This window comes from Chiloscyllium plagiosum, unplaced genomic scaffold (genome assembly GCF_037043375.1).
Source record: "Chiloscyllium plagiosum isolate Xiang-an unplaced genomic scaffold, Cpla_swu_hap1 HiC_scaffold_42, whole genome shotgun sequence".
NCBI lineage: Eukaryota > Metazoa > Chordata > Chondrichthyes > Orectolobiformes > Hemiscylliidae > Chiloscyllium > Chiloscyllium plagiosum.
The window spans coordinates 32,934,107-32,960,895 of record NW_028270180.1 but is presented as its reverse complement, the minus strand read 5'-3'; the positions used below and the strand labels follow the sequence as shown (position 1 = coordinate 32,960,895).

At 41.3% G+C, this 26,789-nt stretch overlaps 1 protein-coding gene across 1 annotated transcript; it reads left to right on the top strand.

Annotated features, from left to right (window-relative positions):
* The first annotated feature begins 997 nt into the window (after window positions 1-997).
* dnaja (DnaJ heat shock protein family (Hsp40) member A) lies at window positions 998-26,789 on the top strand. Its single transcript, XM_043680154.2, has 8 exons — window positions 998-1,149; window positions 1,350-1,488; window positions 12,419-12,599; window positions 14,604-14,708; window positions 20,913-21,140; window positions 21,240-21,470; window positions 26,317-26,417; window positions 26,503-26,789. The coding sequence occupies exons 2-8, from the start codon at window positions 1,357-1,359 to the stop codon at window positions 26,713-26,715; spliced, it is 1,191 nt and encodes a 396-aa protein (XP_043536089.1). The 5' UTR covers window positions 998-1,149; window positions 1,350-1,356; the 3' UTR covers window positions 26,716-26,789.

Below are 26,789 nucleotides of genomic sequence, written 5' to 3'. Positions count from 1 at the left end.
GACCAGATATTCCAACCCAATCTAGTCCCACCTGCCAGCACCCGGCCTATATCCCTCCAAACCCTTCCTATTCATATACTCATCCAAATGCTTCTTAAATGTTGCAAATGTACCAGCCTCCACCACTTCCTTTGGCAGCTCATTCCATACCGGTACCACCCTCTGTGTACAAAAGTTACCCCTTAGGTCTCTTTTATATCTTTCCCCTCTCACCCTAAACCTATGGTTTTGATTGGATTGGAGAGCAAAGATGATTCTGTATAGGAGCAAGACGGACGGGTTAGTTGTTATGGGGGACTTTCCAAATATTGAATGGCAATGCTATAGTTCGAGCACTTTAGATGGGTCGGTTTTTGTCCAATGTGTGCAGGAGGGTTTCCTGACATAGTATGTAGACAAGCCACAAGGGACAATGCCATATTGGATTTGGTACTGGGTAATGAACCTGGCCAGGAGTTAGATTTGGTGATTGTGACCACAATTCAGTTATGTTTACTTTAGTGATGGAAAGGGATTGGTGTACACTGCAGGGCAAGAGTTACATATAGCTGGCCCTCTTCTCCCCTCTCCATCATTCTGCCCTTCTCATCATCCCCGTCCCTTTCACCATCTTCCCTCTCACCACCAACCATTCCTTCCCCAAACCGCTACCACTCCTTAAACTCGTTCGGGGCACAAACATTTTTTCAGATTCACACTCTTCTCTGAGATAGTTCCAAAACAGTGGCGAACTTTCTAGAAAGTTCATGGGAGCACAAGCACCTTCCCCATCTCTATGGCAACCCGCTACCAACGTCACGCGGGTAGGAGGCTGGGACAAAACGGTTGGGGCAGTGACGAAAGCTGGGCGGGACCAATCGGGTCGGGTCGGGGCCGATAGGGCGTGTCGAAGCGGTCGGAGGGCGGGGCATAGACCGAGAAATACTTCAAATGGCTAGAGAGGGCGGGGCAGAGGCTCGTAATGGGCGTGGCATCAGCCAGGGGGGTGGAGGTGATCTAGAATTTTCTGCCGCTCCGGTTTAAATGGCCAGAGCAGAGTCGCGCGAGCGCGTAATTGGAGACGGTCGGAGGTTGTTTCCTTACTGGTGTGGGCTTCGGCTTCAAATCATAATAAAAATTAAACGGCGGTCTGTGATCCGATATTAAAGGGTGAGTGGCCGCGTTACCCGGGGCCGGGGGGGATCATAATGGCGGTGGTGATGGTGAACAATATTTATTCACCTCTGAGTGTTGTTACTCTATACGATGTTTCATTTACATCCCAGGAGGAAGAACGTTGTTAATATTGGAATAATTGAGTGAGCGTGGTAGTTTTTAAAAGAAACTCGCTGTTTCTAATTACTTTATAGGGTAGCCATGGTGAAGGAGACAGCTTACTATGATATACTGGGGGTCAAACCCAACGCTGGTCCTGATGAGATCAAGAAGGCGTATCGGAAACTGGCCCTGAAATATCACCCCGACAAAAACCCCAACGAAGGGGAGAAGGTAAGGTAGGAAAACAAAACGGGCAATCAGACAGGCGCTGGCTTTCCGGAAACTTCGAGAACATCCCGTCTGATCGGAATGAATATGCGAGGTTGAGGTTGAGACTCAAACCCAGGCTTTCATCCTGGCTCTTTTATTCTATAGTCTACAAGTTAATTGCAGATTCTGATGATAATCCATTGTACTAAACTGATTGTAATGATGTATTACCTTTAATGTCCCATACTCCAACATAGAGATCAGTACTTGAACAAAATTAAAGATTGAGCCACTTCAGGGGATAATAACAATGAGGTGATGGAATCCTGCTAGATCCGCAGGTATAGTAATCCACAGTCACAGGGCAATGTTCTGGGGGCATGGGTTTGAATCCCACTATGACAGATGAAATTTGAATTAAATAAAAATGTGGAATTAAAGGGTGCTCTAATAGTAACCATGTTATTGTCATAAAAAGCCACCTGGTTCATTAATGCCCTTCAGTGAGAGAAATCTGTTTGCCTAATGTAGCTGCTGCATGACTACAGATGCATAGCAATGTAGCTGACTGTTAAATCTCCTATGAAAGTGCCTAGAGTGCTAAGATGTTCATGGGGAAACTAGGGAAGGCAATACAGCCAAACTTTCATTAGTACCTACATACTGTAAATAAAGTTATCGAATGCTTAGAGATGTGGAGCCTTTTGAAAGGAGAGGTGAGGGTTTGAGAGGAAATCCTGGGTGAAGGCATGAAATTAATAGTGTACTAATAACCTAGGATGTTCAAAAGGCCAGACTTAGACGAGCATGGCTGTCCATAGAAGCCATAACAAATACAGAATAGAAGGGGAGCATCCAGTCCATCTTAGCTATGCTGACCTGAAGATGCCCAGATGCCTGTTCTAGCCCTGTTGTCCTGCACATAACCAATTAATCTTGCAGCTTACAGTACCTAAAGTGCAAATCCAGCTATTTGAGTTTAGGGGGTCTGCCTCCTCGGCCAACTCACCTCGGCCAACTCAAGCAGCAAATTCCAGGTACCCATCACCCACTGTAAAGCTTTTTTTTTCTTCAGTCCCTGCTAATCCTTTTGCCACTTAGCTTGAATCAATGACCTATAGTTTTTGAACTCTGCCAGGGTTAGCAGGTTCATCTTGTCTATTCTACCCCTTTCGCTTTTGTATGTTGCAATCATGTCACCCCTCAGCTTTCCCTGTTCCAAAGAATATAGTCCTAACCCCTCAAATATCATCTTCTAGTTAGTTTTCTAGCCTGGCAGCATTCCATTAATCATCTCCATTCTCTCCAGAGCATTAAAGTTCTGGGATAACTCTGTTTTGGCAGTGAGATTTGGCCATAACGTTGCCGAAGAATTAGGAAATGGTATTTTTGAGAACATTTTACCTCCGCTTGCAATAGTGCAATTCCAGCGGGGGTCAGTTCGTGTACTTTGTACTGATGCTGTGCTGTACTTTGCATGCACTGATGCCCACTGCCAACAGAGCAGCTTTTGGTGAGAGGTACGGCACAGTGGTATTCTTATGTTTTTAAATGTACTGTTTAAATTTACTTTTGTTTCGTTAATACATATGATTTCAACCTTCAGGCTGTGCTTTCATTGCAGTTGACTTTTGGGTGATTTTTGATCGGTCATGAGTAATTTCTTTTGATGGTCTACCCCGGCCCCACTTTTCCCAAAAACCCTCTGTTAAGTGAATTTTCTATTAAGTGTTGCAACTAGGAGAACTAACTGCACATCGGGGTGGCACGGTGACTCAGTGGTTAGCACTGCTGCCTCACAGCATCAGGGTCCAAGGTTCGATTCCAGCCTCGGGCGACTGTCTGTGTGGAGTTTGCACATTCTCCCAGTGTCTGCGTGGGTTTCTTCTGGGTGCTCCAGTTTCCTCCCAAAGTCCAAAGATGTGCAGGTTAGGTGAACTGGCCATGGGAAATTGCCCGTAGTGTTAGGTGCATTAGTCAGAGGGAAATAGGTCTGGGTGGGTTACTCTTCGGAGGATCGGTGTGGACTGGTTGGGCCGAAGGGCCTTCTTCTGCACTGTAGGGAATCTGATCCTTCCCGAAGTGTAGTGACCAGACCTGTGCACATTACAGTTGTGGTCTCACCAGTATCTCGTACAGTTTCATCATTATAAGGGCTTTTGCCTGAAATGTCAATTTTACTGCTCCTCTGATGCTGCCTGAACTGCTGTAGTCTTCCAGCACCACTAATCTAGAATCCATTCATCATTATATCCCTACTTGGTATTTTATACCTTTTGTCAATGAAGGAGAGCATTCCATATGCATTTCTTTATAAATTTATCTAACTGTACTTCCTACTTTTAAGGATCTGTGAACCTCCATGCCAAGGTCTCTCTCCTCTTTAGCCCCTCTCAGTATATTCTCACTTAACGTTTTCTAGTTTACTGTTTGGTCTTGCACTACCTCACACGTAATCAGATTACATTACAGTGTGGAAACAGGCCCTTCAGCCCAACAAGTCCACACCGACCCGCCGAAGCGCAACCCACCCATACCCCTACACTTACCCCTTACCTAACACTACGGGCAATTTAGCATGGCCAATTCACCTGACCTGCACATCTTTGGACTGTGGGAGGAAACTGGAGCACCCGGAGGAAACCCACGCAGACACGGGGAGAACGTGCAAACTCCACACAGTCAGTCGCCTGAGGCGGGAATTAAACCCGGGTCTCAGGCGCTGTGAGGCAGCAGTGCTAACCACTGTGCCACCGTGCCACACGTAATCAGTTGAATTGCATCTGCCACTTTCCTGCTCATTCCAACAACACATCTATATCGTTTTGGAGCTTATGGCTATCCACTATACAATCACTTTTATCATTTGTAAATTTGCCAGTTATAGCTCTCCAGTTTGTCAAAATTGTTAATAAAACAAACAGTAGGTGTCATAACACTGAGCCCTGTGAAACACCATTTGTCACAGTTTTCCATTTGCAAGAGCAGCCATTGACAATTACCCTTTCTTTCCTTGTTACTGACAACTTTGGATTCGGTTGGACATATTATCCATGGGTTTTTGCTTTTTTGACCAACTTGCCGTGTGGGACCTTATCACATGCCTTTCTGCAATCCATATAGGTCACTTACACTGCACCAACCATTAATTCTCCTTGTTATTTCCTCAGGTAAATCAAATTAAGGCATGATTATCCCTTAAAGCCTCGCTAGCTATCCCTGATTGGTCTACACTTTTAAGTAAGTTTATCCAATATCTCAGGATTAATTTTTCCCCACTCCTGAAGTAAGACTAATTTGGCATTTCTTTCGTACCTTTTGTAAATAATGGAACTGCATTTGTATTCTGAGTACCTATTACTTGTGAAGATGAGAATATAGTCTCTTTTCTCCTTCATTCTAAGGAACAATTCATCAGGCCCTGGTGTCTTATCCAATTCCTGCAACACTTACTCTCCTGCCTTATTATTTTGTTAAATATTTTGCACCCTTCCTCTTGGATTACTATATCCACATAATCTTTTTTCTTTGTGAATAGAGATGAAAAAAATCACTTAATTCTGAGGATTTGGGAAGAATTTTATGGCTTGATGCATGTCATGATGAGGGCAGTCATGTTTTCAATAACCTCCAGTTTATGAATATGGGACTCCATAATTAAGTGGGGAAGTAGTGCCCTAAATGAGGGTTTCAGCAACAAATTAGTTAAGGCATAGAATAAAGCTGGGTTTTGTTAAAGATGCAAACAGGGGTATTAATGGTGTAGGTATGAGATGGGTAGCTCATTTGCAGTCAGTTATGCTACCAAGCTTGCCAGCAGACTTGGGCACTTGCCAAGGATGAAATCAAACAACAAACTGTTCATACAGAACATAGAATCCCTACAGTGTGGAAGCAGGACATTCAGCTCATCAGGTCCACACAGACCCACCCCTACCCTATTCCTGTAACTGTGTTTCCCATGGCTAATCTACCGAGTCTACACATCCTTGGAGGCCATGGGCAATTTGGCATGGCCATCCACCTAACAGTGCATCTTTGGTCTGTGGGAGAAAACTGTAGCACCTGGATGCAGATCCATTCAGACAGTGTGGAAAGACACAATCTGTGCTGCCTACAGTTTATGATGGGCCTAAAGACAGTTTTCCTGATAATTGGGGAAAATTTCTGCTGTCCCTGTATTGGATATTTAACAGATAATCTAATAACTTAGGCATGGTGGATGGGTTAGGAGATGTTGGTTAGGTCTTGTTTAGTGTTGCCATAATATATATGCAACCTGTCATGAATTCAGATCTCTTAAGGTTAGTATGTAGTGGAGAAATAAGCAGTTGAAGACAGATCATTTGAGATTTCAGAGATAATCGGTGCTGGAGCAGAAAGAAAAGTGATTGTACATGATTCTGCTGCAACTAGGATCAAGAAGAGTTGAACGAGGTGATTGAACTGAATGAACTAGTTGGAAATCAAGGAGAGGCACTGTAGTAGAACTTTCTGGTTAACTCCCTCAAAAATGGAGTAGTTTAATTTTGCTACAATCTAAGATCTCATTTGTGACTTTAAAGAGCTGCATTAGTGCAAAGGTGGAATTGGAGGAATTAAATTTGAAGTCCCCAAAAAATGAACTTTCTTTGGAGGGGAAGGTAGCGAGTGATGGGATGGTCATAGTGATGAGGTAATAACTCAGGATTTTGGAGAATGGAAAGGGGTGTGTATTTGCACAGGCAGAGGGATCAAGGTTGGATTTTTAAGGCATGGATTAAGGCACTTTTGGGCTCATATCTAAGGAGTGATGTGCTTGGAAGGGATCCAGAGGAGGTTCACAAGAATGGTTCCAGGGATCCAGCAGTAGTCATGAGCAGTTGAGAACTCTGGGTCTGGTGGGGTTTAGAAGGGGGAATATGACTGAAGCTTGTAGAGTATAGAGTGGATGTGCAGAAAATGCTTCACAAGTGGGAGAAACTAGGACATGAGGGTGAATCCTCTGAAAACTGAGATGAAGAATTTCTTCAGTCAGCACTTGGTGATTCTGTGGAAATTGTTGCTACAGAGGGCTGTGGAGGCCAAGTCATTGATTGTACTTAAGATATGTTCTTCTTTGGTAAGAGGATCAAGGTAATGGGGAGAAGACAGGAGTGGTAGGCTCACTTAGAAAGTAAGGAGGCATGGAATACAGGGAAATTTGGCTGTCAGGATACAGAATTGGCTGGCTCATAGAGAAGAGGATGGTAGTAAATGGAAAGGATTCAGCCTGGAACTTGGTGACCAGTGGTGTTCTGCGGGGATCTGTTCTGAGACTCTGCTCTTTGTGATTTTTATCAGTGGCTTGGATGAGGAAGTTCGAAGGGTGGATTAGTATGTTTGCTGATGACAAAGATTGGTGGAGTTGTGGATATTGTGGACAGTTACTGTAGGTTGCAATAGGACAATGACTATGCAGAACTGAGCTGAGAATTGACAGCTGGAGTTCAACTTGGAAAAGTGAAGTGATTCAATTTGGAAGGTTGCATTTGAATGCAGATTACAGGGTTTAAAGGCAGGGTTTTTGGCAGTGTGGAAGGACAAAGAAATCTTGGGGTCAATGTTCGTAGATCCCTCAAAGTTGCCACCCAAAGTGATAGGGTTGAGAACCCATATGGTGTGTTGGCTTTCATTACAGGGGGATTGAGTTTAAGCCATGAGGTAATGCTGCAGCTTTGAAGCCTTAGTTAGACCACACTTTTGAATATTGTGTTCAGTTATGGTCGCGTCATTATGGGAAGGATGTGGAAGCTCTAGAGGGTGCAGAGGAGATTTACCAGGATGTTCCCTGGACTGGAGGGCATGTCTTATGAAGAAAAGTTGAGGGAGCTAGGGCTTTTCTCATTGGAGTGAAGAATGATGACAGGTGACTTGATAGTGTACAAGATGATGAGAGGCTTAGTGGATAGCCAGAGACTTTTTCCCCAGAGTGGGAATGGCTATCATGAGGGGACATAATTTTAAGGTGTACAGAGAGCAATTCAGGGAGATATCAGAGGTAGGTTCTTTAAACAGCAATTGTGTGGAATGCATTGCCAGCAGTGGTGGTAGTCAATATATCAAGGACATAAGTGACTCTTGGATAGGCCATGGATGATAGTAAAGTGTGGAGTATGTAGGTTAGCCTCTTAAAGTAGGATAAGTGAATGGCTATTTGGATCGGTGGAACAGGGGAGTACCTACTGCGAATCCTCTTGCAAGGATGCCTGCCTTGAAGAAGTTTTCCTCCTCTCTCATGAATCTCATGGAGTCCCTCTTCCACTGCAACTCCCAGGTCATTTTCTCTGCCCTGAAGCTCTTATGCTACTTTCTCCCCACCCCCACCCTCCTCTAGCTTATCTCTCCACACTTCAGGCTCTCTGTCTTTATTCCTGATGAAGGGTTTTTGCCCGAAACATCGATTTTACTGCTCGGATGCTGCCTGAACTGCTGTGCTCTTCCAGCACCACTAATCCAGGAACAGGGGCATGTCAGCTATGGCAGGTGGTGGGCTGCAATACTGGTCAGGCAAGAATAGTGGGTTTGTTAGTGTGTGTGGTTGCCAATTAGGGTGTCTTGTTGAGTGGTAAGTAGGAGGAAGGGACTTGGCTCAATAGTTAGTCTGGAGTTAGCTTAGATTTTAATCTGTAACTTCTGATTAACTAATTATTATGATTAAGTGAGTCAGGTTCTTCGCAAATCTCTTGACTGTGGTGCTTTTTCAGCATTCCAGATGCCAGGGAAATTTTCAGTCCCCCGTTTGGGATTTCTGTATGGTTTCAATTTGCAATTGCAGTTAAACCTTTTGCAACAACTCTGGCCATCAAAATATCTGGACAGTTGTCACCTAAGATAGAGACTTAGGGTTAGGGTCAGGGAGAGTGGTTGATTGGCCATTAGTTTAATAGGAATAGGATCTGGGAGAGCAAGAAGTGGGCTTTACTGTGCTGAGTTTGGAAACATTGTGCCAAGTTGTCCTTTTGTTAAATAACTGGTTGAGAAAACTACAGTGTAAATGTAGACCATGCCCATTATTTCACTGAAATTGAGACTTAACTAAGCTTTCTAAATTGCTTTTCCTGAATTTACTGTACCCTTCTATCTTCCCCCACCTCAAATTCTGACCTCCCTTCAATTTACTTCCTCCCCTAGCTTTTGAACCTGTCTCTACTTTGGCATTGGTTCTTTTTGGGATTAATATTTAATGGAGGACTTGGAAGATGGTGACCCCCCATGCATCTGTCTAGGAAGTGGAGCTAGTGAATTTGGATGATGCTGCTAAACAATCTGGGACAAGTTGTCTCCAGCAGACATAGCATGTTAATAGTGAAGTACCAGTCAAACTGATCTTTCTTGGGTAGTATTGAATTTATATACAGGCTTGTAGAGATTATTCATTACACTCCCATATTGCATCTTTGGTGGAAAGACTTTTGACTGTTCGTAGGTGAGTTAGTTTCTTTAAAAAATACTTAGATTGATTCAACTAGTTATGTTTGATTTTAGTTGTGTAGTTGTTTCTGGTAAGTGTTGTCCACCAGTATGTTAGTAAGTTCCTTACATTATCTTTAACAAGGAATCATGTGAATCTTGTTGATTTGCAGCCCAGGCCCATGAATTGGACACCTTTTGCTGAATATATGCATGGTCTGCTTCATTATCTAGGAAACAATGTATCTGGATATCATTAATGGGCAGCCTCATTTCGGACCTTGTGATCTAATGAGTAAGTTAGATAGCTACTCTGGAAACTCAAGTAGCAACATCCTGAATCTGAGTTGATTAATCTCCCGCTATCTCAACCTTTGTCAGGCCTGACTGCAACCACTGAGGAGTGTCCTCCTAATATCATCGATTTCTGTTTTACCTGTGCTCCTTAGTTGTTACCATTTGTGGGCGGCACAGTGGTTAGCACTGCTGCCTCACAGTGCCAGAGACCTGGGTTCAATTCCCACCTCAGGCAACTGTCTGTGTGGATTTTGCACATTCTCCCAGTGTCTGCGTGGGTTTCCTCCAGGTGCTCCGGTTTCCTCCCACAGTCCAAAAATGTGCAGGTTAGGTGAATTGGCCATGCTAAAATTGCCCGTAGTGTTAGGTGTAGGGGAATGGGTCTCGGTGGGTTGTTCTTCGGCGGGTCGGTGTGGACCTGTTGGGCCGAAGGGCCTGTTTCCACACTGGAAGTAATCAAATTATCTAGTGGTGCTTTCATGTCGGGTGCAGTCGTTACCACAGAAGCTGGATTTCACACATGAGAAATGCTAATCTGAAGTTACGATCTTAGCAAAACCCAAACAAAGCATTAGCAAGAAGATTAAACTGCCAATTTGTAGTCATTGACTCTTATTATTTTGGTTGGGTGTTGACTGATGGAGCAGTAGTTGACCGGGTTAGATTGGACAGACCTCTGGCCAGTAACTGTTGAAAACTCAACATTCTGATTTTCTATTCCTTCCTCTGCATCAAAACGGACTGCAATTGCCTCTAATTCTCTAACGTTTTTGACTGTTTATTATATCCCCCTTCAGTATTTCTCCTCACTTGCCCTACTTAGTATGAGTATTTCTGCTCAACTCATCTCTTGCGATTCTGTCATATCTAGAACCTCTGCAGCAGTGGTTTCTGTTCCTGCCATTGCCTTATTGCCTACCAAAATCTGTGAAGTTGGAACCTGTTTTACTTTTTCTGACAGTCCGCATCATCTGTGGCTATGGGATCAGTTTCCAAATGTAACAACACCCAGATCAACCTGCAACTTCTTTGCTGACTGCTCCACACCCTCTAGCATTAAACATTATTTTCATTCAGCAAATTAAAAGGTTCTCCTCAACTTGTATCACTAATTCTACACTTTCCCTGGTCACTGTTTGCAACCTTTAGTTTGCTAATTGAGTTGAACATTAGAAGCCTCACTATTGACACAGACCTTCTTAAACCTTGCTTTGGAAGCACCTCAGCTCAGGAAGCTCCATAACAAGTATCTGATCCTGCATAGAAGTTTTTGAATTTCAAGTGCCCTGAAAGAAAACATTCCCAGAAATGGAGAAAGTAGGTTCAGAGAAAGTTTAGAGGTGAGTGAAGGATACCTGGAAATAATCAGACCTAGCACTGTTTCTGAGACAGAATCAAGAGAGCAAAATAATATAGATTTTGGAGGTCTAAGGCTGTGGCAATACTCTGCATGTCCTGCAAAATCCATTATGAATTATTATCTAAGGGGTGAAATGGAGTTAATGCCAGAACTTGATTGTTCCTAGTAGTTTGATCTTTGAATGGGATTAGAAAGGCCATTTTAGGCAGCAACTTTTAAGGGAGTGGCTGTTCATGTTTGGTGTTTGTTTGGAGGAAAAGGATTTGGGGATGGACCCTAAATGCTGGCCTAGCTAGCAACAGGCACATCCTATGAACACAAAGTAACAAGATGATAGTGAAATGGAGGAGAAAGCAAGGTGAGTTGACATAGGGGTTGAAATTATCAAGTGTAGTCACAAAAGAGAAGGGAAGATTTCTCTGGGTGCTAGTCACTCCACTAGCTGAGATGCAAGTCAGAAATACGATGGATACTTTTTCCTTTGGGTCTAGCTCCAATACTGCTCAAATTTCAACACCACCCAATGAAAACTCCTACTTTGAAACCCATGCATCACCTCAAATATTTAATTCCTCCCAAATCCATGTACTGAATGCAGCACATTGTGTTGCACTGTAAAAAAATACTTCATCCATGTAGAAGGGCAGGCCAAATGTTCATGGGAGCACCACTTTCCACATTCCTATCTAAGCTTTGCGTATCCTGACTTGTAAATGTAACACAATTCCTTCATTAAGATCAAAATCATGAAAATTCCTCAATTGAATTGTTTATTGCAATTATTCAAGAAGGCAACTTGCACCATCTTTTGCAGAATCATACAGCTCAGAAGTCTTTGACCCATAGTCTGTTTTGTGGTCAGTTAGATATTAATTATTGCTGGGGTTGCCAATGACACCCACAATCTGAATTAACAATACCTAACTTTTCATAAGGCTTGCTGAAAACTGTAAATACCTTGGTAATGAGGTTTGGGAGATTAAATCAATAATGGCTAAAAGAACAGTTTAAATTAGAACAGTTTGGAAATATTTTGTTCACTTCACATCCAGTTAGAGTACTTCTGTGAAACAATTACAGTTCAAATTGTTCATGTTTCTCATGGCAATGCCTGCTATCAATGAGAAACATTTTAAAAGCTTAGTGGTATTCACAATACAGCCTTGGAATGGGAATGTCAAGCTTTATCAATGATAGGCCATGACAACCTGGATTTTGGATCTTGTTTTTTTGTACACTGTCCTATGGTTCTTAAAACTGCATGGCTGGCTTGTTTGAATCCCTCTCAGGTTACTGATTTACTGAGTGATGGTCTTCTATAATTATTTTCAAAATTTGATACTTAAAATTGGCAGTCATAAGAGAAATTCCTAATTTTTACAGCATTACAAAACAATATAATTGATACTGTATACAGTATTTCCTGTGACACCAGTTAACTTATTTCAAAAAAAGTTTGCATAGGTAACTAAGTCTCCCAACAATCCAGGCACTTCATTATTAAATAAACTTCATTAAACCACTCCTTTTGGAATGTTGGCCCAGTTGGAGAGCTGTAGCCTGGCTTGTTGGCCTCCGGGCATGTTCCAATAATTTTGTTTAAGGTTATTTTGGTTATGTTGATGTTTTAAAACAATTGCCATTTTATTCTTGTGGGAGAAATTGATATTTTACTAAAGCTTTTTGGGCAAACCAAATTGTTTTCCAATTTTTTCCTCATGCTGCATCAAAGAAAGCATTTCAGAAAATAAAATGACCTTAAAATCTGTTTTGTTTTGAGTTAGAAATGTTTGCACCTACAGTAGGTATTTCGAGTGCTTTTGTTCATTTCTAGTTACCTTCTTTCTTGCTTCTTTTCAATAGTTCAAGCTTATATCACAAGCCTATGAGGTTTTGTCAGATCCTAAGAAGCGAAATCTCTATGACCAAGGTGGTGAACAAGCCATTAAGGAAGGAGGAGTAGGGGGTGGTGGTTTCTCCTCGCCGATGGACATCTTCGACATGTTCTTTGGTGGTGGTGGCAGAATGCAAAGGGAGAAAAGAGGTACATGAAGTAATTTCCCTAGTTCGTTAAAGATTTGGGAAGGGAGGAGAAATTTCTCTCATTTGTCTTGTAGAAAGACAGGGCTGGTGAGTAACATTGCCACTTAAGAATATATATATTTTTATCAGAAGCCCAAAATTTCTAGCCATTTGTCTATATAGTATTCCATTTGCCCAAACTCAAATCTTAGACGTTTAGAAGTCATGCAGTTTTTAGCACTTGTTTATTTTACATAAATTAATATTCCAGGGAGCTCCATCTTGCAAAATATTGCAGATGCTGGAATCCAAGAAATAGTAGGAATACCCTGCAATGTTTTGGAGAGAAAATGAGTGTAAATATTAACATGCATGTGACCTTTCATCTGAACTATGAAAATTTTGGAAATTCAATAGCTTTTAAACAAAAGCAGAGGCAGAAAAATGGATACTGGAGGAAAGGACAAAAGCTTTGGCAGGGTGGAAGGTAGGTGTGATTAAATAACAAAAAGGTTGAATGTACAGGGTTTGGTGGCTAGGGGGCAATTAAACAAATGAGTCAGTGCAAAAATGGCAAATAATAATTAGTGGCAACTAATGTCTGAAGTAAAAATGGAGTGTAGGTTATGATTGAAAGCTGTTGAATTTTATTTTGAAATCAGAAGGCTGTAAAGTGTCTAATTGAAAGATATGTCAGTATTCCTTAGACTTCCCATTGAGCTTCACTGGATCAGTGTGGGGGGCTACAAGTAGAAATTAATGAAGGCCTAAGCTCCATCTAGATTCTATTGTAGTTTGCTGTAACTCAACTTGTTTTACTGTTGAAATCAGTGAGTTTGTTTAAAATTAAGCAAATCTAAAGAACACATTTTCTCTTCTCCATTTACTACAATAAGTCTTCAGTTTATTTCCCCTCAAATGTGCAGTTTAAAAAGTGGTTATATAATCTTCCAGTATGTAAAAATACAATAATGAATATTACCTGTCATTACAAATAGGTGTAAGGTTCACACTGGAAATGGTCTCTGGTATACATCACAAAGGTGTTTCCATAATATTCAATATTATTCAATAATCCACCAATTTTTTTAACCTGTGCAACATGTGCTTTTATCTAGCATTTGTACATGAGTTGTGACCCATAACAAAACTACAGTTCTCACTAAGTATTGGGAATCCCACTGACCTATATTTGAACTTTGTGTGCAGCTTATGGTGCAAGCAACATACTTTTGATTTGTCTGGGAGTCTTTTGTATATGATCTGTTTCATGCATTGAGTACTTGCCAACTAATCACCTGTAAGTGGTTCTTCGTTCTTTGGTCAGGAGCATTTTGTGTTTTCAAGTTTGTCAAACCAGTCTAACTGGTCCATAAAATATTGGTTAAGAATTTGAGTGCAAGCTTTGATAATCTAATATGCAACTATACAAAAAGATGGAAGCTTTCAACCATTTGAAATTGATTTCAAGATTCATTGTGTGCCTATATTTAGGCCAAGGACACTAGGTCTAAGCATATTTTTCCATCTCAAGCCCTGGTTTTTGATTACTTAAATTCAATATGCATCCATTTTTAAAAAAATCCTCATTATAGAAACCATGGGTAACTGCATAAAATTGACTTTTTAAGTGTCCGGAGGAGCCAAGTTAAGTAACTCAAATATAAATGTAGGACTTTTTTTCCAAGCATGCTAGTTTGGCAGCTTGAACTGTTGACAATGTTTTGCTTGTATGTCAACAAACTTAACTCTGATATTAGCTTCATACTGGAGGAAAGCATTGTTTTAATTAGAGGAACCTCTATTATTTGGCGTTCGAATATCTAAATTTCGGACTATCCAGCAAGGTCCCAACTCTTGTCCAGCATTCAATTGTCCAAACATTTGACTACCTGACAAAATACACCCTGCCCGTGTTGTTTGGCTAATCAATGTTCCTCTGTACTTACCAAACATTTTTCTTGCAAAAATCAGTGTCAGCCTTTGAATATAGTTTTATTTGTCGTGGTTGCATTTTTGTGTCTAGGCAAGGATGTTGTTCACCAGTTGGCTGTTTCACTTGAGGATCTGTACAATGGAGCCACAAGGAAACTGGCTTTGAAGAAAAATATAATTTGTGATAAATGTGATGGTGAGTATGCAATCTTATTTGGCTTGACCTTGAAATAAAACTCAACATTGAAAATCTGGCTAGCATCTATCCAATTAGCTGAGATGTTGACAGCTCAATAGCATTGCATAGATTGACAGATGGTGTAGTGGGGAGGTTTGTTTCTGGAATGGTGGATTGAGTTCTGCAGCAGGAACTCTTCACTGATGGTAAGACCTTAGCTCATTAGAGTAGTTAGAGATGAAAAGGAGTGATTTCAACTCAAGATGATAGCAGTACTCATGGAAGCAATGAAGATAAAATTCAGGGCAGTATGAAGGTGGAGAAATAGAACTTTGCAAATTAGAGAATTAAAAAAAAACACGTGGTGGTAGTAGTAGTCTAAAAGCCCAGGAACTGGAGACAATTGAACAGGGGACATAGTTCATTTTATCAGACTTGTTTTATATATGTTACTCTTACTCCAAAGGGAAAAGTTAATCAAATTATTTACATAAGTGTTAAGGATTGTATTCATGCTTTATGGGTTCATGAGGATGAGAAAAAAAAGGTTAGAAATTTATGATCCACCAAAAGGTTACCAAGAAATTATTTAGGAGTGGAAGAAGAAAATTTGAATGTAAACTAGTGACAAATATGAAGGCAAACAGCAAAGGAAAGAGCTTTTGCAATGTGAAAAGGAAAAGATGTAGCTAGGACAAATGTGGGTCCCTTACATGTCTGGATATGAGCATTTCTAGTGGACAATAGGGAAACTACAAGATGCAGAAATAAGACGTGTGAAGCTGAGAAGCAAGTGAAGTGGACTTGCTGAGCTGGTAAGTTTTTTGCAGATGTTTTGTCACAATACTAGTAACATCAGTGTGCCTCCGGAGAAGCATGGTGTTCTGTCCTGCCTGCTATTTGCTTTCCTGGTTGGCTGAGGTGGGTGGTTGGTAAGGGGGGGTCTAACTCCAAATGTTTGTTAATGGAGTTCCAGGTTGCATGCCAGACCTCCAGGAACTCCTGTGCATGTCTGTTTGGCTTGCCCTAGGATGGGTATGTTGTCCCAGTCGAATTGGTGTCTCTCTTTGCAAGGATATAAGTGATAGTTGATCATGGCTAGTTGGTGCTTGTGTATCCTGATGGTTAGTTTTCTTCTGGTTTGCGTTGTATAATGTTTGTGGCAGTCTTTACATGTTTTGTATATGTTGGTTGTGGATGTGGGATCCTTAATATTGCATCAGTAGCTGTTGTAGCGTATTTGTCAGTTTGTGGGCTACCATGATACTTAGGGGTTGGAATAGTCCAGTCATTTCTGATATGTCCTCTATGCATGGCAGGGTAACCAGTGTATCTGGACATATTGTCTTCCTGTTGTGTAGAGTTCGGTGGATTATGCTTTTTGGATAACCATTGTTTCTGAAGGCATTGTTTAGGTGTTCTTCTTCGGCTTTGCACAGCTCTGGGCTGCTACAGTGTTACGGCTCACTTGAACAATGTTCTGATGCAGCTCTGTTTATAGGTATTGGGATGGTTGTTGTTGTAGTTCAGTACTTGATCTGTATGCATGGCCTTGCAGTATTTGCTGGTCTGGACCTCACCATGGCCTTGCATTCGAGGAGGTGCTGGTGTTGGACCATTATGTCCCGGAAGGGAAGTCTGTTGTTCTCGAACTTTATGCTAGTGAGGATGTTTGATTTGATGGATTTGTCCTGATTTAGTGCACTTGGTAATAACAAAGGTGTCATCCCCATAGCGGATCCAAAGTTTAGGCTGAATAGTGGTAAGGGCTGTAATTTAGGGTAGTTTAGGGTAACTGTAATGTGGTTTTCCAGTTGTGGTGCTGTCTGTTGTCATCTATTGATAAGTATCAGTGTCTGCTAGCAGTGTTAGCTTTCTTGATATATTATGCATTTATACGTATGACTGTCATGTGCCTTTTGTCTGCAAGTGTTAAGGGTGTTCCATTCATTCTTTCTGCTTAGCTTTGTGGTTTGTCTACCTGATGGTCTGTTGGGTATCTTCAGTGAGTCTGTTGTTTCTAGAATAGATATTAATGCCCCAGAAAGTCAGTTTTATTGGCATATCGGTGGTTATAGTTCAGTCTGCATAGCAGGACAGCTTTTTTGGTGTCTGAGTGGTCGGTCGACAGATTCCTTATCCGAGATCAGTGTCATTGCTGCGGGTGAGTTTAGTTTCTCCTGTAGGGCCAGTCTTTTCATTATCTTGGTTGTTTATTGCTGGAAAAGCACAGCAGGTCAGGCAGCATCCGAGGAGCAGGAAAATTGACGTTTTGGGCTGGAGCCCTTCATCAGGAACTAAGTCCTCTCGTCTGCCCTCTCTCATCTCCAGCACGGCACGGTGGCACAGTGGTTAGCACTGCTGCCTCTCAGCGCCAGAGATCCGGGTTCAATTCCTGCCTCAGGCGACGGACTGTCTGGAGTTTGCACATTCTCCCCGTGTCTGCGGGGGTTTCCTCCGGGTGCTCCGGTTTTCTCCCACAGTCCAAAAATATGCAGGTCAGGTGAATTGGCCATGCTAAATTGCCCGTAGTGTTAGGTGCAGGGGTAAATGTAGGGGAATGGGTCTGGGTGGGTTGCGCTTCGGCGGGTCGGTGTGGACTTGTTGGGCCGAAGGGCCTGTTTCCACACTGTAAATAATCTAATCTAATCTAATCTGCAGACCTCACTGTCTCCTTTTCATTATCTTGGTCTTCAGTTGCATTATGGTGATGCTCGTTTGAGTGTTGCGGTCCATTCATGGTCCGTCGGGTTGGAATTTTTATGGCGTGCAGTTTTCTGTTCGTTTATGAAGGTGGTTGTGGGCATTATGAATCATTACCTGTAGCATTCTGCTACCACTCAATTCAGCAAACCAGGAGACACTTATCAAGTGGGACAAAACACTAACTTTTAATAGAGGTGCACTGATGTTACCTAGTATGGTGATTAAATGTCTGTAAGCAAACTTACCAGCTCCAGTGAGCAAGTCAACAATCATCCACAAACAGAGCTACAAATTGTCCCAGAACTATGAGCCTACAAGTGCAACCTGTTCAAACTAGTCTGACAATGGGAAACTAATGCCATCTGATAGAGTTCCACCGTGCGCAACTTCATTTCCTACATAAATGTCTCCGAAAACAGGTACTACCACAGTACAAAATACAAGTCACCTCTCAACACCCCACAAGTTCAGGACAGCAGGACAACAGGTGCAGACTGCTATATACGGATCATGAATGGACCAGAACACTAGAATGAGCCATCACCATGAAACAACACCAGACCAAGACAAGGAAAATACTGGCCCTACAGGAGAAACTAAACTCTCACAGCAACAACACTGACAAATTAGGCACTTGTCTGTCTGACTACTCACACCAAAAAAGCTGTCATGGTACAAAAACTGAACTATAATCACATGCCGATAGAATGGATTTCCTGGTGGCATTAGTATCTACTCTCCATTTTCTAAAAGGAAACAATGGACTCTAAGGAACCCAACAAACTATCAGGCTAAAGTAGCCACAACACTAACTAGAAAATGTGTGGAACACCCTCCACCACATTAGAGGAAAGCCCTAGTTGGACTTAGGAAAAACAAGAACAGTAATCTTATCTGCAGACAAGAGGCACATGACTATCATAAAGAGCACAATATGTAGAAAAAGCAAGCATTAGTAGATACCAATACTTACCAATAGATGTTGACAGACCCAACACAACTGGAAAACCACACTGCAGCTACCCTGAAAAATCTACTCAAAATGGGTGAATTCACAAGATTGGTTACAAAATAACTGAATCCAGAGCTGCACTGATGTTGCCTAATATAGTGACAAAACATCTGCAAACTTACCAATTCAGCAAGCAAGTCAACAATCTCATCTACGCCCTGAGCTAACAACCTTCCCAAAGCATCAGACACCGACAGGTGCAAAATGTTCAGACTAACCTGACAATGGGAAACTAATGTCATCTGACAAAGTACCCTCCTATGGACACCATGAGCGCACCCTCCTATGGACTCCCCAAGGCGCACAAACCAGAGGTCCCCTTCAGACCCATAGTTTCACTTCAGGGTACACTGACATAAGACTAGCAAAAGAACAATGGAGACTGAAACACCTCGTAAACAGCTCAATCCACTCTATCCAAAAATTGTTCAACATTAAAAGCTCTAGAATAGAAGAGGATGAGGTTATGATCTCATTTGACATGACTGCACTATTTACCTCCATTGACATCTCCATAGCCAAGGTAAACATTAGCCTTGCCGTTAAACTGACCAGTAATGCATACACTCAACAACACCAACACCATCGGCAAGGTCAGCACCCTCAACCTACTGGATTTGTGCCTCTCAACCCACTTCATCTTCAATGGCTAGGTATACAGATAAATCAACAGAACACCCTTGGGATCACTATCAGAATGAATAGCAGAAGCTGTAATGCAAAGACTAAAATCCTTCTCACTATCCAGCCTAAACTTTGGATTTGCTACAGGATGACATCTTTTGTCATTGCCAAATGCGTTCAATTGGAAGAAACCCGTCAATATAAACAACATCCCCACCAACATAAAGTTTGCCAAAGAAGAAGAGAACAACAACAGACTTCTTTTCCTGGATGTAATGGTTGAACACAAGGCCAACTGTGAGCTGCAGACCATGTACAAGAAAGGCCACCCTTACAGATCAAGTACTCTAACAGCAAACCATCCCAACATCCACAAATGGAGTGCATCAGAACATTGATCCAGCAAGCTGTAACACACTGCAGGACTCTGGAGCTGCGCAGAGGCAAAGAACAACACCTATACGGCATCCTCAAAACAGTAGTTATCCAAAATGTGTAGTCCGCTGGAAACTGGCAACTTCACTACGACAGCCACCTATGTTACACAAAATATCATGTAAAGACTGCCACAAACATTGCATAGGGCAAACTGGAAGAAAACTAGCCATCTGATACACTAACCAGGAGGAAGTGAACACTGCAGATGCTGGAGATCAGTAGTGTGTAGTGCTGGAAAAGCACAGTAGGTCAGGCAGCAGCCGAGGAGCAGAAGCATAGATGTCTTGGGCATAAGCCCTTCATTGGAATGAGGCTTGTGGGCCGGGGGGCTGAGTGATTAAATGGGAAGGGGGTGGGTCTGGAGGTGCACCACACTCTACTCTAATATGAAACTGGCCACCAAGCAACAAAATCAACTATCACCTGTGCCCATACACACTAACAAAGAAGGATACCCGTTTGACTGAGACAACACATCCATCATAGGTCAAGCCAAACAAAGACATGCACAGGAATTCCTGGAGGCCTGGTACTCAACTCTGAACTCCATTAACAAACTTGTAGATTTAGACCCCTTGTACCAACCAATGAAACAAAACCAGAATTGATGCCACCCACTTCAGCAAACCAGTGTGCACACATAGCACGCAGGACAGAACACAAACGAATCGCCGGAGGTATACTGATGGGGTCACTCAGTATGGTGACAAAGCATCTGCAAACAAACTTAGTAGCTCAGCAAGCAAGTCAATGACCTCATCCACAACTGAAGCTACAAATCTTAAGAGCTCCAATGCAGTTATTAGTGAACTGGTAGTATTTAAAAAGAATTTACTGGATTGAAAATGTTTAAAGCCTATGGGCCCGATGAGCTTCACATTGAGGTGGCTAGAGCTATTGGATGCGTTGGTAGTTATCTTTCAAAACTTAATAGGTTCTGCAAAGGTTCCTGCAAACTGGGAATTAGCAATTGTAACCCCATTATTTTAAGAATGGAGGAAAAATGCAATCAGATTCTAGATGTTTCCTATTACTAGGAATGTAATAACTGGATATTTAAAAGATTTGAAAGGATAGTATTTGATAAATCTGTTGGAATTTTGAGGAAGTCATTTCTAGCATGGATAAAAATGAACCAGCGATGTATTTTGATTTTTTTGATAAACCGCAGGTTTTATTAATAATCATTGCGTTTATGATACAAACATTAAGATTTCTGGAAATTAATGACAAAGCAAAGTCACTAGTTGCCTTTATATAATTGAATGATAAAGCAGGCTTGACAGGTGGCAAGACATTGTGGTCAAAAGGAAGTAGCAAATGAAATTAAAGGAGCGGGAAAGCAATTAATGTTAAGTTTATTCCCAGTATGTAAACTTTCTACATTACTATGATGAGGAAAATGCAATAATTCCATATTTAATGCTTTTTTTTAAACACAGGCTTTGGAGGCAAGAAAGGTGCTGTGGAAAAGTGTCCAAACTGCAAAGGTAGAGGGATTGAAATCCATGTACAACAAATTGGACCTGGAATGGTGCAGCAGATTCAGACAATGTGCTCAGAATGCCATGGACAGGGTGAACAGATTAATCCAAAAGACCGCTGCAAGAATTGTAATGGACGAAAAATAGTGAAAGAGAGAAAAATACTTGAAGTCTATGTAGACAAAGGTAAAATAAGTTCAGGAAAGATGCTGTGATGTTTGTTCATGGAGCTGGTATGCACATCAATTAATTGCATGTCATCAAATTATTTTCATATATCTTTAGGTATGCAAGACGGACAGAAGATAACATTCCGTGGAGAGGGAGATCAGGAGCCTGGATTAGAACCTGGCGATGTTATCATTGTGCTTGATCAAAAGGACCATGATGTATTCCAAAGGCATGGAAATGACTTGGTAATGAAAATCGAAATCCTGCTGGTGGAAGCTTTATGTGGTTTTAAAAGGACAATAGGAACACTTGACAGAAGGACATTGCTGATTTCTTCCAAGCCAGGTTAATACCAACATTGCTTCAGAGCCTTTACAATGCTAAGAAAGTAATCAAGTGGTAATATTACTGAAAGCTTTATTGCCTTTTCTCAAGTTTGATTTGGTGCAATTATTTTCTATTCATTTGCAATAGCACAAACTTCAGAGTTATACAACAGACTTTAAAATAATTCTGTTTTACCATCTACTATGCATAACTTATTAATTTTTTTTATTATTTCCTGTTCCTATATAAAGGTGAGTGGTATTATCTTGTCACTGCAATTTGAGTTTTTTAAGCATTTCAAATTTGTTTAACCTTTCACATCTCCTGACTAATGAGTTAAGGGGCAAGTTTAATAAATGATTTGAGTAAAATATTACCTTGGGAACAATGACCATGACATGGTAGAATTTAGTATTCAGTTTGTGAGAGAGAAACTCTTGGAAAGAAGTGTTCTGAACTTAAATAAGAATTACATAAGAATGAGGGCAGAATTGGTTGGAGGAACCTGAGAAATGTGCTCAGCAGAAAAAACAGATGTGGGACAGTTGCAGACATTTAAGAAAATACTTCATGATTCAGTTACAATCTATCTCAGTGAAATGGAAGGATTCTAAGAAGGATTTAAACCTACCATGGGATTCTATGTAGGGATTCCTACAATGTGGAAACAGGCCATTTGGCCCAGCAAAGCCACACTGTGACCCTCTGAGTATCCTACCCAGACCTATTCCCCTAATTAATGCACCAAATCTACACATCCCTGAAAAATATGGGCAATTTAGCATGGCAAATTCACCTAACCCCTACATCTTTGGTCTGTGGGAGGAAGCTGGAGGAAAGCCATGTGCACGCTGGGAGACTGTGTAATCTCCACACAGTCACCGGAGGCTAGAATTGAATCTGGGTCCCTGGTGCTGTGAGGCAGCAGTTCTAACCACAGGCATTGTGCCACCCCTAACCAAGGAAGTTATTGATTATATGTATTTTTCCTTTCAATTTGATAGCATGGTAAAATTTAATGTAAGCCGGTGGATTGGGGAAGTTTTAAAAGCCAGCAAAGATGACAAAGGAAAAAAGCAAACTAACAAGTAATTTAAAAATACAGTCAGAGCTTTAAATATATAAAATGGCAGAGGCCAAATGAGCATGTCTCCTTGATGACAAGACTGAGGAAATAATGGGGAGCCAGGAAATGGCTGAGGAGTTGAATAAATACTTTGCATTAGTCTTTATGGTGAAGGACATTTTAAGTTTTACAAAAATCCTAAATAATCAAGGGCTAAAGAGAAGCAGGAAATAATACAATAACTATCCCTAGAGTAAAAGGATGAGTGAAATTAATTGGGCTGAAGGCTGCTAAATCCCCTAAATCTGATGTTACATCTTAAGATTTTAAAGAAATTTTAAAAGATTGCTAAGCCACTGGCGAAGATCTTTGCTTCCTCACTCTCCACGGGACTCGTACCAGAGGATTGGAAGGAGGCGTATCAGCTTATGGGTAGTGGGGAAAGAATAAATGGGAACAGCAGGGCAACTTTTTTTTACACACTGTGGTTTGCATATGGAATGAGTTGCCAGTGGAAGTGGCTGAGGCAGATGCATTAGCAGCATTTAAAAGTCATTTGGACAAATACTTGAATAGGACAGGATTGGAAGGATATGGACCAAGTGCAGGGAAAGGCAGTTAGCACTTTTGTTGGCATGGACCAGTTTGGACCAAAGGGGCTGTCTCTCTGCTGTAAGTTTCTGATTCTATGGCTACCTATCTTACCTATGTCCCCCATGATTTTATATGCCTCTATAAGGTAATCCCTGTCTCTTAAGCTCCAGGATGGCAAAAGTCCGAGCCTATCCAACCTCTCAACTCAAACCTTCCAGTCCGGGTAGCATCCTTGTAAACCTTTCCTGCACTTTTTTCTAGTGTCCTTTCTTTTGTCAGGTGACTGGAACTACACACAGTATTCTAAACATGGCCTCACCAAGTCTTGTAGGAGAAAGTGAGGACTGCAGATGCTGGAGATCAGAGCTGAAAATGTGTTGCTGGAAAAGCGCAGCAGGTCAATTCTCCTCCTTGGATGCTGCCTGACCTGCGCATTTTCAGCTCACCAAGTCTTGTACAGCTTCAACAAAATATTCCAACTGCTTTATTCAGTGCCCTGGCCAGTGAAAGCTAGCATTCCGAAAGTCACTTTCACTGCCCTGTCTACCTGTGACTCAATTTTCAAGGAGCTATGAACCTGTACTCATATGTTTGCTCTATAACATTCCCCAGCTCTCTACATTTGACTATTAAGTCCTGCCATGGTTTGCCTTGCCAAAATGCAACACCTTGCAATTATCTAAATTAAACTCCATCTGCCGTCACTCAATCCACTGGTGCAGTTGATCAAGATCTTGCTGCATTCCTACATAACCTTCACTGTCCATTATACCAATCTTGGTGTCATCCACAAACTTACTAACCATACCTCCTGAAATTCTCATCTACATTGTTTATATAAATAATGAATCTCAGTGCACCCAACACCAGTTACTGTGGCACGCTGATGGTCACAAGCATCTAGTCTGAAAAACCAGCCCTCTACCATATGCTGTCTTCTACTGTCAAACCAATTTTGTAACCAATTGGCTGGCTCTCCCTGGAACCTGAGATTTAACATCACTGAACAACCCCCCATGCAGTACCTTGTCAAAGGCCTTGCTAAAGTCCATGTAGATACCATCCACTGCACTGTCCTCATCCACTTTTATGGTTACCCCTTTAAAAAAATGTAATCAAAGTCATGAGACATGATTTCCCCCACACAGCCTTGCAGACTATCTCAAATGAATCCTTGCTTCTACAAATCCCCTCCAGTAACGTATCACCATGGACATTAGGCTCACTGGTTTGTAGTTCCCAGGCATTTCCCTGCAACCTTGAATAGTGGCACAACATTAGCCACCCTCCAGTCTTTGGGCACTTCACCTGTGGCTGTTGATACAAATATCCCTGCTAGGGGCTCCATAATTTACTCCAAGTCTCCCACAAAGTCCAGGGATATACTTCAGGTCTGGGGGATTTATCTATCTAATGCATTCAGGACTTCCAGCACACCTCTTTTGTAATGTGGACACTCTTCAAGACATTTATTTTCTCAAGTTCCCTTGCATCCATACCTTTCTCAACAGTAAATACTGATGAGAAATATTTAGAATCTCACCCATCTCTTGTGGCTTTGCACATAGATGACCTTGTTGATCTTTGAGTCCCTGTTCTCTCCCTATTTACTCTTTTGCCACCTTGTACTTGCAAAATCTCTTTGGATTCTCCTTTACCTCATCTGCCAAAGCTGGCTTGTGTCCCCTTTTAGTTTTCCTGATTTTTCTTGTGTATTCTGACATGCTGTATACTCAAGAAATTCATTTGACAAGCTCAGACAGTGTTTCTACATGTGTTCTACTCATATTTTACCAACATCAGAATAAAGGCTAACTGATATAACATTGTAGCTTGCCCCTTTGCCTTTACAGACACCGCTGTTACCTTAGCTACTCTTGACATTGTAGTTAGTCTGTTCCAACTAACGGGCTCTAGAGAAGGGTTTTTGTTAGGCAATTGAAGAACCAAGGCTATCATGCAGATTGACCACTATTTATTGGAATAACAAAAATTACAAGATGGGCAATTCATGTTCCTAGGTCCTGATTAAACTTGCCATCTGTGAATAATGAGCTGTACAATTCTGATCCTACTGCTGGTTCTAATATTCTGAAATTCATCACTTTTTTTTGAAATGTCAAGAAAATTGACATTGGCTGCTCTTGCACCACCGCATGGTTGTCTGTTGCTTCAAATCATTGTTACTAATGACTTGTGCAAATATACTTTTAAAGAGTTTTTGTCTTAGCCCTGCCTTATTTAATCTCCTTACTAAACAAATATTTCCTTTTACTTTTCAAGCTTGCTCTTTCATTCCCTGAAATCCCATCTTTCAATGTATTCACTCTTTTTCTGTATTTGTTCTGTTTAAAATGCCTCATTGCTCACTTACTACTCTAGGATACATACTGGGCAGAACCTCTTGTAGCCAAATGTTCAGACAACACACAAATATTGGTATGGCAAGATGGATGCAAACACTTTAGATGTTAGTTATTCTGGCAAGCAAAATATGTGGGGAAAATGTGAAGTTATTCATTTTGTAAGGGAGAACAAAACTATTATTTAGAAAACTGAGGAAAGCTGTTGAAGGGACAGGGAGTTACTTCAGCATGAAATACAAAGCTGGTGCACAGGTGCAGCAGGTAACCAGGAAAGCTAATGGAATGTTGGCTGTTACTCAGGTTACTTGTGAGACTAGACTTGGAGTTCTGTGAGCAGTTTTTGATCCCGTATTTGAGGAAAGATTTTATTTCATTAGAGGCAGTTCAGTGAAGGTTCTCTAGGAGGAGGATTGTCCCATGACAAAGCTAAACTGGTTGGGACTCTACTTACTGGATGCTGAATAGACACACTCCTTATGGGAGAGTCTAGGACCAGAGGGGACAGTCTCAAAATAAAGGGGTGTCGATTCAAGGCTGAGATGGGGGCTGAGAGTTGAGTCTTTGAAGCTACTTGCTACTTGTGGGGTCAAAGTCCTCATATACATTTAAGACTGAGGTAGATATGTTTTTATCAAGGGAATAGATGGGTTATGGAGAAAGGCAGGAAAGTGCATAATCTTAATGCAGAGTGGGTTTGGTGTCAAATGGCAAATCTTGTTACTATTTCAAATGTTCTTATGGTTTTCCTCACCCAGTCTCGTGCCCTCTGCATTTTTAATCAGTAAGTTTAGCCCAGTGATCTGGTATTTTAGTTTAATTTTATTTAAACTTTTTTTAGGTGAAGTTATAAAAGTTGGAAGCCTTAAATGTGTTCGTAATGAAGGTATGCCTATTTATAGAGATCCATTTGAGAAAGGATTGCTGATCATTCAATTCTCAGTAAGTATCATCACTGCATGCAATGATTATTGAAGATAAGATTTGATTTTTTTTTAGTCGTTACTTATTCTTGCCTCATCTGCAGGTGAAGTTTCCTCCGTATGGCTGGATTCCACCACAAGACCTGGCAATGTTGGAGGATTTGCTTCCACCACGTCAAGAATTAATGATCACTGATGACATGGAACCTGTGGAGTTAACAGAATTTGTTTCAGAAGAGCAGCATAGAAGTTATCGTGGGGAGGTATATGAAGAAGATCAAAAGCCTAGAGGTGGTGTCCAATGTCAGACATCCTAAACAATTGGTGACTAGTGTTTTAAAGATTCTGTAGTGCATCAAAGCTATTTTAATATTAAAAAAAAATTACATTG